At 39.3% G+C, this 12,345-nt stretch overlaps 1 protein-coding gene across 4 annotated transcripts in view; it reads left to right on the forward strand.

Moving 5' to 3' along the window:
- The window catches only part of UST (uronyl 2-sulfotransferase), a gene marked incomplete at its 3' end in the record, with an annotated part of 164,748 nt that overhangs the window by 52,470 nt on the left and 99,933 nt on the right, over positions 1–12,345 (forward strand). For all 4 annotated transcript variants that reach the window (XM_084512785.1, XM_084512782.1, XM_084512783.1 and 1 more), the window contains exon 2: positions 6,844–6,887. In XM_084512785.1, the coding sequence (XP_084368911.1) occupies positions 6,844–6,887 (44 nt within the window). The remainder of the gene's footprint in view (positions 1–6,843; positions 6,888–12,345) is intronic.

Raw genomic sequence — 12,345 nt, forward strand, 5'->3', positions numbered from 1 at the left:
AGCATTTCTAATTGTTCATTAAACTGTGTCTTTCTTCTTGTAGAAGTATAGACTGGATGTTTGTCTCATTAGCATATAGAAGAAAATTTAAAAATAAAATAAAGTAAAACATTAGGAATATCACAAATAAACCAATGCCCGTGATATTTCATAGAATCATATCATAGAATGGCTCAGGTTGGAAGGGACCTCATAGATCACCTAGTTCCAATCCCCCTGTTGTAGGCAGGGACACTACCCACTAGATCAGGTCACCTGGGGCCTCATCTAACCTGGCCTTGAACACCTCCACAGATGGGGCATCCACAGCCTCTCTGGACAATCTGTGCCAGTGCCTCATCACCCTTTGAGTGAAGAATTTCTTCCTAATCTCTAATCTAAATCTTCCCTCTTTTAGTTTACAACCATTCCCCCTTGTCCTGTTGTTGTCTGATTGTGCAGAGTCACTCTCCGTCTTTTTTATAAATTACCTGTATGTACTGAAAAGCCGCAATGAGGTCCCCCCAGAGCCTTCTCTTTTGCAGGCTGAACATTCCCAGCTCTCTCAGCCTTTCTTCATAGGAGAGGTGCTCCAGCCCCTTGATCTTCCTTGTGGTCCTCCTCTGGACCTATTCTAACACATCAACATCCTTCTTGTGTTGGGGACCCCAGACCTGGACACAGCACTCCAGGTGGGACCTCACAAGGGCAGAGCAGAGGGGGACAATCTCTTCCCTCCACCTGCTGGCCACCCATCTGTGGATGCAGCCCAGGGTTCAGTTGGCCTTCTGGGCTGCAAGCACACACTGCTGGCTCATGTCGAGCTTTTCATCCACCAGAACCCCCAAGTCATTCTCTGTGGGGCTGCTCTCAATGAGTTCTTCTCCAGGGCTGTACTCATGTCCGGGATTGCCCTATTTCCATCATAGTGTTTGCTGTAGTTCACACAATTTGGATAAATTTGGCCATATTAGAAATTTGGTTTGTTTTTTGAATGAAAACACTGAAAGTTTTGATTTTCTTCTTTTATTTATTGTAATTATACATTCAGTATGTTTGAATGGAACAAATACAATCAGTATGGACGTTTTTCCGAAGCAATTGACCTATGGAACAATTTAACTCCCTAGCCTGATTACATTAAAAGGGAAATGTATAAGCAGTAATAGATTTGGACAAACTTGTGAGTATAAAGAAAGACAGTATTTATACGTGTGTATAAAATATATATAACGTATCTTTATATATATATGTATAAAGGCTTTTTTCTTCCTTTAGTGTCTTTCTTTGATATATGTTCTGCATTACTTTAGAACCTGCAGTTATTTAAACCCTCCATGTCTTTATAATAGTAGTATTTTTAAATATATTACATATGTTGAATTACAAGTAAGTTTTCAAAAACCGTATTTGAGTGTGCCAGTTTCTCTCCTCTTTGTATTAGAGCAAACTTGCAGGTAAACAAATCTGAATTATATCTTAATGAAGTTTCCAGGGTTCAGTGACTGGAAAGTAAAGCTAAACAGGCATTTTAGTCATCTTCCAGGTTCATTGCGTGCAGTGACATGGAATTAATACATAGTTTTGGGGTTATTTTGGGGGTATTTATGACTTAAAAAATGAGAAATAACTAAGATGTTTTGAAAGGCAAAAAAGGAAGCAGAAAAATCCATTTCAGAATGTTTTTAAAAATAGTGCTCTACATTTTTCCATCTTCAAAATGAAAATTTTGACAGGTGTTAGTCTTAAGCTGAGGAAACCGCTTGTAGGTACAGGACCTTTTATATTTAATGGAAGAAATTGTAGTGAATCACTGTGTGTTGCAGTGCAGACTGGACACTAGGGTTTTACTATGTTAATCTTTTCTGTACACCTGTGAAAAAAATCCCTCTGTTGAGGCTGGTACAGCTCTGCTGACCTCAGCAATCAGAGGGTTTCCCTTCTATATTAGATTTGAGCTGGGCAACATCAGACTGCTAAGATGCTGATTTTCAAGTTGTAGTCCATATCCCCCTTCCTGCCTTTGATCCATAAAGGGCTCCAGGAAATGATGACTAAGGACATGGTATTATTTCAGATGTGTAAAAATCCACAACATTTCTGAGGATGTCCACTGCTACCTTGGAAAAAAAAAAAAAAAAAGACTTATAAAACACAGAAGGCTGAGAACAACCCCAGCACCTTCAGTCTGTTGTTTCTGGCAGTCCTGGCTGGTCTTGGTACCTGCTGCCGGCCACAGGCATCCTGTTCAAATTAACGCTCCTACTGGTGGAGCCTCTGCAGTCTTTCCTGTCCTGGGAAATTTTTCATGGTGGAAAGAAAAGAGAAAGTGAGGAAAATGTGTAGTACAAACTGACGATTGGCACTGGGGAGCCATGAACTGATCTTGATTGTGAGTGGCTTTTCAGATTCTTGTTTAAATAACTTTTGACTGAAAGCAGAGCAGAACTAATCCTCTTCTGAGTAGTCATTGGCACTTTCATTTATTTTGTAGACGGTATGCCAAGAAAGATTACATTGGCTAGTAGAAATTTGAGACAGTGACCAAGTAAAGAGAACAAAGTGGTATTTTCAGAAGACATGATAAATTTGGCAGTAACTGCATCCCAGTTCCCTTAGACCACTTCTTGTGATCCCCACCAAGGGAAAAACCTGCTCCAGGAAAATAGTAAAAATGCCATATTTTCCATGTTGGCTTTCTCCCTTCATCTCTGACCATTTCTTTCCATATGATATCTAAATTGTTCAAATGCAGTGATTGTGGTTCAGTTACTATCAAAGGATCTTCATACATAAGCCCATTTACCACCTCTTCCCGTACTCTCCAGTCTTTTTTCTTTTTTTTTTTTTTTTTTTTTTTTAAGATGTTTTTCCAGGATTGCAATTAATCTTGCCTTCTGTGGTTATGAACTGCACACAGTCATGTTTGTCCTTAATCCTGGAGACTGACCATCTTTTTCTGTTTAAACTTGGCTTGCTTCAAGCAAAAACCCCCACACTTCAGTGATTCCAAGAAAAAAGGAACATAACCACAAGGTTTCCCCAAAGATTTTGCATACATCTGATTCACTTAACCTCAAAGATAATAAATTATGGAGAAAACTGGACTGCTTTCGTATATTCACCATGTTCTGTAATAAAGCTGGACTCTTTTTTTTTTTTTTCCTGAGACACTGGAAAAGACTGTGTTCAGTCAGTGCAAGTGTGCTGCTGAGCGTGTTTGTGGAATGCATACCACTGTTTTGACCATTGATTATTCTGTCTCCTTTGTTGTTTCTAATGATTGACTATTGTGCTATTAAAGGAAGGCAGAAAAAGTTATAAGGCAGATTTTTTATTTAATTTTTTTAAAGAATAAATACTCTGTTCCAGAAAAAAAATAATCTTTAAAAGTCTCGTTGGATGACAGACAAGAACAAAAGCTTTACTAAAGGTTTATTAAAGGGTTTCAGAAAAATCCTATTAATAATTTAATGAAATATGTTGTTTCAGGAGAACGGAGTAGATTCTTAATGAAAAACTGTTGACTTCTATCACTTCACACAGAAAGCGGCACCACAGAAAATATTTTCTCTTCTTGTGACACTTAGTAATGTCAAAAGCATATTTGTATAATGTTCTAGTTGTTGTCTGCCAGAGCATATAAAAGCTGCATAATCATATTCTCCATCTGAGATTAGCTGGTTGTGTTGATGTAGTTACAATAAACACTTCAGCCTGATGAACAGTGGTTTCAGTGTTTATGGTAGTCATTCCTAAGTTCCTGATTTTTACTGTGCAACTTCCATTTTTTGTACTTCTGTGTCATCTCTTAGTAGAAAATAGTTCATAGATTGGCTTTACCTTGATGTTTCTTCACTGTTGCAATACGTATCATGTTGATTTTTCTTTCTTTCCTTTTTTTTTTTTTTTTTTTTTTTTTGTATTTTTAATTAACATAGTCTGATATGTATTTTCTGAGAAGTGGCACTAAAAGTTCATACAATTTGTAAGTACCTAACTTAGGAGCCATGTGTAACATGCATTGCCTCTTCTTGTATTAGAAATTACTATTTTCTGCAGGTATTCTGCAAAAATATTCTGAGCTTGGTGTGTATTTTTCAGGATATTTCTGCACATGTTAAGGCTCAAGTAGTGTTGCCCTACTTTTGCTGGCCAAAGGGAACGATATCTTCCATGATAAGATGCTCAATGAGAGCTCATGAAGGGCTTCACAAGGTTAAGGAGCTGGCAGACAGACCACAGAGCCTGCTTGGTCCACACCATCACAGCTGGGTTTGTTGAATTATTTTAGTGTTTTTACTAAGGGTATGGTATGAATCATACAGCAAAAGGTTTCACTTTTATTACTGAAAACAAATACTCACTTTAAACATGAACCTAAAAGAATTCAGACTATGGAATTGGTCTGGCACACTGTGGATGCTGAAATCAGCTCCATTTTATATGCCTGAGGAGCCCAAGCAGAAGAACTGGCAGGAGAAGGAAACTAATTCAGCACATGGCATTTGGGGCAGTGTAAGGGAGTGGTGAATTTCTGTAGCTTTCCATCCTCGTCTCTTGATTTGTAAGGTATTCTGACTGGATTTCAAATCAGTACTCTGAATTTGCTTGACCACTTGTGTCAGTCTTGTGATTATTTTATATAGCCAGTTGTTACTTCTGGATTTGAGTAAGAAATTGCCATGAAAAAGAGCTTTATAAAATGGACCAAAACTTACTATTGTCTTAAAATGGAAAAGTGGATACAGCAGTAACTAGACTGTGCTTAAAATAAATAAATAAATAATAAAATAAATAAATAAGAACAGGAATCAAGTCTGCAGGATACATGTTCGATGCCAGGAAGATTTGGATTTAATTGTAATAACTAAAAATTGACACAGGAAGGAAAATGCAGTATGCATACCAAGAACATAGGTTAGTGATACAGGAAAGTGAAATTGCTTAAGTTATTGGCTCCTTAATTTTAAAGGATATCTCAACGATGTTTCTTGTAATATATTTCAGATTCTCTTGACACTGCAGTCTAAGATATCATATAAACAATGGCTGTAATTATCTGTTTCTCAATAATTTCAAATCCTTCTCCTCAGCAAAATGAGCTATGATGAGTGTTTGCTAAAGACGAAGTGGCAGTATTTCAGCTTGATTAATGACAAAGAGGTGAAAGTTGCTATGAAGCCTGATCCTACAGGAAAATTAACTTCTGAATAAGTGCAGGAGGGGAAGCACTAACAGGGCTTTCTTTGCACCACTCCAATGTATAACTCCACATTTTTCTGAAAAGCTTATTTTCAAGACCATCTCTGTGTGTACAGGTGGCTCTTTTACCAGAAGGTCGTACAGGAGACTCTGTTAGCAGTCTGTGCACGGGAAGACTATCCTGGCAGTTAGAACCATATCAGAGGAAAGGATAACAGAAATTTTTCATCCATGGATATAGGGGATGATTGAAATTATCCATGGCATTAAAATAATCAGCTGTGTCATTCAGAGGATGGATATTTGTGTCAAATATGTAGAAAGTTGAGTTTTTCTGCATCAGAGTCATGGAAAGCACTTGAACAGTTAAATCATATAGAAGGTGGCTGTTGGCTGCAGAAAAGTTGGCCTCCTAGACCCAGTTCTTTGTGTTTGTTTGTTTGTTTGTTTGTGGCACTCTCAAAAATCATGTGACACACCATCATTTTGGCCAGATTGACAAGAGAGGAGCTCTTTGGTAGCAAGTTGTTTTCCCCCCACCTATCTCATGTTCCCCCAGAGGCATCATCTGCTGCTCCTTCAACGCCCCAAGAGTAGAGATGCTCACTAAGGGACCATGCTTTTTAGAGACCTCACCAACGTCATGTTTGAGTATTTAGTAGACACTTGTTAAAAGTTATTCTCATAGTCCATATGGATGTAAGATTAGTACAGAGGTATCTTTGCTGTCTTTGATATGAGGATGACTTGGAGGATATGTATGCATGGCTTGAGGAGAACTTCTCGGCCTGCGCCAAGGTTTTATCCTCTGCTGGGACATGTTGGGAAAGCTCATAGTTAATCCTTCGGCAGAAGGGTTCAGGAAGGATAGCTGGAGAGGAGACATCATGTGGATGAGTGTAGGAGGGATTATTTTATTTATCAGTGTGTGTGTGTGCAAGTAATAGGTATAAAGTCTGAAAATGCTGCCTTTTCTATTGTAACTACCTAAAAAGAGAGCAATTTAGAATTTCAGAAGCTTTTTTTTTTTTTTTTTCTGAAAATTTTCTTCTGAATTAAAAGAGCATCTTGAAAAGGCACATACATGTATAATCACATCAGAATACAGATCCTATTCCATCTGTACTGCTTAGGAACAAAGGTGCAGCTTGGAGGTTGGGAAAAACCCTTGTTAGAAGGAAGATAGTGAATGCTTGTGAACTACATCAGAGAAAAATCTGTTGAAGGCCTTTGATACTTTACTATTTAAGAATCTTTTTGAGGTTAACTGTATTCATTTGCTTGAAGTGTACCAGGGTGCAGCTGACAACTTTTGTCATGCAAATAATTGAATGCCATGACTGTTTAATTAATGCTGCCTTGGCCCATTTAATTTTATGCTTAAAAAAATTAATTTAAAAAAATAATTTTGCTTAAAAAATTAATTTTATGCTTAAAAAAAAAATAAAAAGTGCATCTAACCTTTTATCATAAATTTAGCCAAATCAAATTACTACTGTTTTTCTCATTTGAAGCAGAAATTAAAGCAGAGGGTATTTATTTTCCTTGAATTATTTGACACCACAGAACAGATGCGATAAAGGTAACTGTTCCCATGCATTGACAAGTTTTGAAGTTGCATTGGATGAGTTTTATTTATTTTCAACCTTCTTTTTGTAGGAAATTCCACTTACTTGGATGACCACGGACCACCCCCTCAAAAGGTGAGCTGCTTTTATTTTGCATTTGCTTTCTTCTTGCTTTTGCTTTCTTTCATTTTATTTTTTAAGGTTTAGTATGTTTACTTGTTCTGGAATATGTGCAAAACAGCCCTGCTGAGTTTACATCAACAGCACTTGGCCTTTCTGACTTTTTTTCCCAGTGTTCTCAGGCATTTGTAAGTAACTTGGGTTAAATGTCTGGGTGATTAAACTAATGGGATTTTTGTCATTGAGTCAAGGGGAGATAGGATTCTAGTGATGAATTTTTTCTGTCAGCAAAGTCATGCAAAGACAAGATTTGTCTCTCTTGGACAGGCATCCCTTAATTGTTTTGGAAATCATACCAGTTGTCGCAATGTTGTTTTTCTTGCAAAGTATTTGCTTGCAAATGGTCAACTCCTGGTGAACTACTTTCACTGGAGGACAAACTGTATTCATGCTAGAATATCCGATCTATAACTGTTTTCATTTTGTATGAATATTTGTATGGTTATAGCATTGCAAGTATGCAGCAGGAGGCTTGACACCACTGTGAGAGCTAATAAGGGAAGTGAAGATGGCCTTTTTGCTGGTAGCAGTTCCTGAAGCATGGGCTCTGCTGCAGGAGCAATCCTTTCAAGCAGAGTGGAAGGATATATTTAATAAATGTACATAATGAGCCATTTTATGGGGGTAGAATATACTTTTTCTATCAAGTATGTCTGTGTGGTGCTGTCTATACCCTTACTGTAGTCATGGCATCTCATGACATTACAGCTGAGAGCCAACATTGTGATGGTTCTTCAAGAGGAAGAAGTGGAAGCAGAAATTTAGGGTCTCTTGTTTTGTTTTGCTGGTTTATTTTCTAAAACCTGATTTGATACAATCTTGTATCTGTCTTTCCAGACAGCAAGGCTCTAATAACTCCTTCTGTATAGTAGCATTTTCAAAAAAAAAAAAAAAAAAGAGAGAGAGAGAGATTTCTCCTGCTGTTTTTAATTTCTCCAGACTGACTTTATTTCTGCTGGTACAGTGTGTTATCTTACTGAGGTATTTGGGCAGAACTGTGGTTTTGTAGTCTTTATGCTGTGCAACTGTAAAACTTCAGGGTGCGTTTTTTATGAAAGTTTCCTTTCCAAATTATGCTGAATTTGCACTGTTACTTGTAAAACACCAAAGCGGAAGGGGGCATACTTGAAGTAATGTTGTTTTAGTGGGACTTAGGTGCTTGAATGCTTTTCTGAGCTCTCTTGGCCTTTCAGTAGAAATTTTACCTACTTTAAGAACTCCTTGTCAAAAGGTGAGATTGTATGATCACTTCGAGCCAAAAAAGTGGAGTGTGCTGATGGAGGGGTCATTTTTCACAGTGGTGCAGGATTTCCACTGGGCTGATACAGCTGTTCGTGTGGGAGAGCTGGAGCAGTTACCTGAAAATGCATATTTCTTCTAGTTTAGTTTTCAGACAGATTGCTTCACTGATGTGGCCCACTGTGAATGCCAGTGCAGCAGGTACAAGGAGTTAGAGATGGGGTGGAAGTGAAGAGCCACTCATTCTGATGGCATTTCCCACTCATGTCTGTTTAAAGTGACCATGAAATCACATCCTGAGCCTTCACTTTAAATGCCTTCACTTTAAATGCTCAACCACATGTGTAAGATAGTGTGGTGAAACGGTTGGCGTTTGGTCAGAGGAAGTAGGGTAATGTGGAAACAAATTTGATTTAGCTCAGTTCTCAGTGAAAGCAAGCTACTGGGATTCTTCACTTTATTTTTTTTCCCTGAAAATTCAGTGTGTGCATGAGATCTGTAACTTTCAGCAAGTACATGGAAATTTGTTACACTCAGGTTCACAAAGTCCAATTAAAGAGGGATGGTGGACTTCTGATTTTTGTCCCCTCAAAGAACAGAAGTTATTCATGTTTTCTGCATGTGCAAATACAAATGGCTGTATACAGAAGTGATTTAATCACCTGTTATCTTAATCATTATTAACTGAGATTGGGGTGAGAGGGAAGTAGAGGGGAAGTCTAAAGCTAAACAAATGTTCCATACTTAAAATTCATTTAGTACCCTCTTGTACCCTCTTTAAAATTTTTCCTAATTATTTGGGTAGTCAGCTTCTGTTTCCCAGAAGTATGTCAGCCTCCATGATTGTGTTTGCCTGGTCTCCACAGTGAACCCTCAGCTCCAAAGAATAAAGCAATGCTTATTCCAGACCTGTATTTGTCATGCTTGCATTTGCATTCAAATATGCTTAGCTGTACCAGTAGGGAAAAAGCACTAATCTAAATAAGAGTTCTGAATTTTGAAAATTTGATTCAGATTTAACATTTTGGTAACTTTTACTTCAGGAATTTTGTTTTGCTGATGAAAAGTACTGTGGATAGCAACTATAACCCAATGGATAGTAGCCGTTGGCCAGATTTATCCAACCCAGACACTTTCCTGTTTACATTGGGAAAATTTCCTTGCCTTTCTAAACACATAGTTTGAAGCTGTGTGAACACAGCCTCATCCAGCTGGAACTCAGCTGTCTCTAGAAAGGCCAGTTGATTAGGTACGTAGGTGATTGATTGTGTAGGTAATCTGTGATTAGCTGCCTACGTGGTCAGTAAAGTTTTTAGGGCTTTTTATGTAATCATCCTCACTCCTGAAAGCTTGATGGATAGCTCAGTGGAATAGCAGGATATAGCCTTGTATTAGTCACAGGTAATTTGCTTTTTGAAGTATTTGCCGGTGTTTAGATACACTGATAACAGATGATGTGGTTTTACCCTCCTACACAGCTGAGCTCCACCACAACCACTCTCTCACTCCCCTCCCTCAGAGGAAAGAGGGAGAAAATGTCATGGAAGAGGCTCAAGGCTTAAGATAAGGACAGGGAGATCACTCAACAATTATCATCAGAGGCAAAACAGACTCAGCATAGGGAGATTAATATAATGTAGTGCCTATCACTAGCTGACTAGAGCAGTGAGAAACTAAAAGCAAATTAAAAACACCTTCACCTCCCCCCCATGCACCCTCTTCTACCTCCTCCCCCCGGCACAGCACAGGGAAACAGGAGCTGCGGTCAGTCCCAGAGGCTTCGTCTCTGCCACTCCCTCACGGTCACTCCCTGCCCCTGCTCCCCATGGGGTCACTCCCAGGGGATGCCGTCCTTCCCCAGCTGAGCCTGCGGGGACTGCACACAGGCAGCAGCTCTTCAAGAACTGCTCCCACATGTCTCCGTCCCACAGGGTCCATCCCCCAGGAGCAAACTGCTCCAACATGGGTCCCCCATGGGCTCCCTCCCCGCACCCTGCTGGCCACACTTCTTTTGGTGCAGCCCAGGATATGGTTGGCTTTCTGGGCTGCAAGTGCACACTTATGTTAAGCTTCTCAACAACCAACATTTCCAGGTCCTTTTCTTCAGAGCTGCTCTCAATCCATTCTCTGCCCAGCCTGTATCTGTGTTTAGGATTGCCCTGTTCCAGATGCAGGACCTTGTGCTTGGTCTTGTTGAACTTCATGAGGTTTGCACAGGCCCACCTCTCAAGCCTGTCCAGGTCCCTGTGGATGGCATCCCTTCTCTCCAGTGTGTCAGCCGCACCTACAGCTTGTTGTTATTGGGAAACTTGCTGAGGGTGCACTCAATTTCACTGTCCATGTCACAGACAAAGATGTTAAACAATGCTGGTCCCAGTACTGACCCCTGAGGAACACCACTCGTCACTGATCTCCACCTGGAGATTGAGCCATTGACTGTAACTCTTTGAGTGCGACCATCCAGACAACTTCTTTACCAAGCATCCATCAAATCCATGTCTCTCCAATTTGGAGACAAGGGTATTGTGCAGGATAGTGCCAAATGTTTTGCACAAGTCTATATAGATGGATGTCAGTTGCTCCTCCCCTATCCACCAATGCTGTAACCCCATTGAAGAAAGCCACCACTTGTGCACCATTAGGATCCTAAGCTGGTCTCAGACCTGATCTTTCACTACAGTAGATGGTTCACCATTCTCCCAGTCCCTGTCTTTGCCTTCTGGGGCTTGGGCTGTGTGGATAGAGCTCTTGACAGTGAAGACTGAGGCAAAGAAGTCATTGAATACCTCAGTCTTCTCCATATCTCAGGTAGACAGGTCTCCCATTTCCTTCTAGAGAAGGCCCACAATTTCCCTAGTCTTCCTTTTATCACTGACTTACCTCATGTACCTATAGAAGCTATGCATGGCTTCTATACACAATACAGCTTTCTTTATTAGTATGCATAATGAATAGACAAAAAAGCCCTTGATTTGTTTTTTGCAATCCTGGCAGTCACTTATCCTGGGAAGTGTATCCTTGTCTTGCTTCATTCAACTGGGGTCAGTCCTACTTGGCACTGTTACGTGAAACTCTTCAGTGTTTTCCTAATGCCAGCTGCATTAATCAGAGGGAATTACAACATGCCATGAAGGAAATGAAAACATGAGGGGGGTATTTGGTAGGTTTATGAGGTGAATTTTAGAATCAAAGGGTTTCTAATTTTGTGTGTCTACTTTAAAATAGGAATGCAGTTAATGAACAACAATTAATTGTCCAGGGTTGAAATGAATGATAGCTAGCATCAATGATATGTAGTTGTAGAAGAAAGCCACCAACAGCTGATAATCACTGAATAGTAGCTGTTTTGCAGAATTTATTCTAATATTTTACTGTAAATCATATTAGTTTTGGCTTTTCATCATGGCTAGGTGCTTTTTTTCTTAATTTTGTTTTAAGTACCTTTTTTTTTTTTTTCCCCCAGTGGAAGAACTGAAAGTAGCAACTTTTCTCTGAACAAGGAATAGCATGCTTACGTGTCAGGAGGTCAAGGTTCATGGTTGCTCTTTCAAATAAAGGTATCATCAGCAGTTTTCCCAGTGCAGGTAGACAAGGAAGGTTTTGTTCAGTGCCACAGATCAATGTCACCGAGGTGGCTGTGGTTCTCCCTTTACATCTCATTCAGCCAGCTTTTCCAATCTTCCCCCAGCTGAGGCTTCCTTCATTGATAAGGGGAATGTGCCAGTGGTATGAAGGTAACACACCTAGCATAGGCCACTCTTCTTTGGTCCTTAGGAACTGAAGACTTAACCAGTGATTTACTAATCTTAGACTTTCTCTAGTCCCAAAATAGATCTGTCTGTGCTTTTCTGCGAGTAGAAACAACTCCCAGTAACACTAGCATAGCCTGATCTTGCTGGTGTTATTAGCATGTGGCAGATAAAAAGGGAATACAGTTGAGCCAAACATAACCTCCTATTCTATCAGTAAAAAATAACTCTTGAAGTTAAAGCATTGGATTTCCTAGTTTGAGTGTCTATCTCATTCTCTTGGTTTTTGTTTTGTTTGTTTGTTTCCTTATAAACATCTGAAAAGGTTAATTTTAAGCTTTTTTTCAAGGTGATCATTTGTTTATCCATTCCATGTAGATTGGAATATAAGTAATGCCTATCAATGATTCTAGCCTATTGTAAAA

Source organism: Aythya ferina (genome assembly GCF_964211825.1).
Source record: "Aythya ferina genome assembly, chromosome: 3".
NCBI lineage: Eukaryota > Metazoa > Chordata > Aves > Anseriformes > Anatidae > Aythya > Aythya ferina.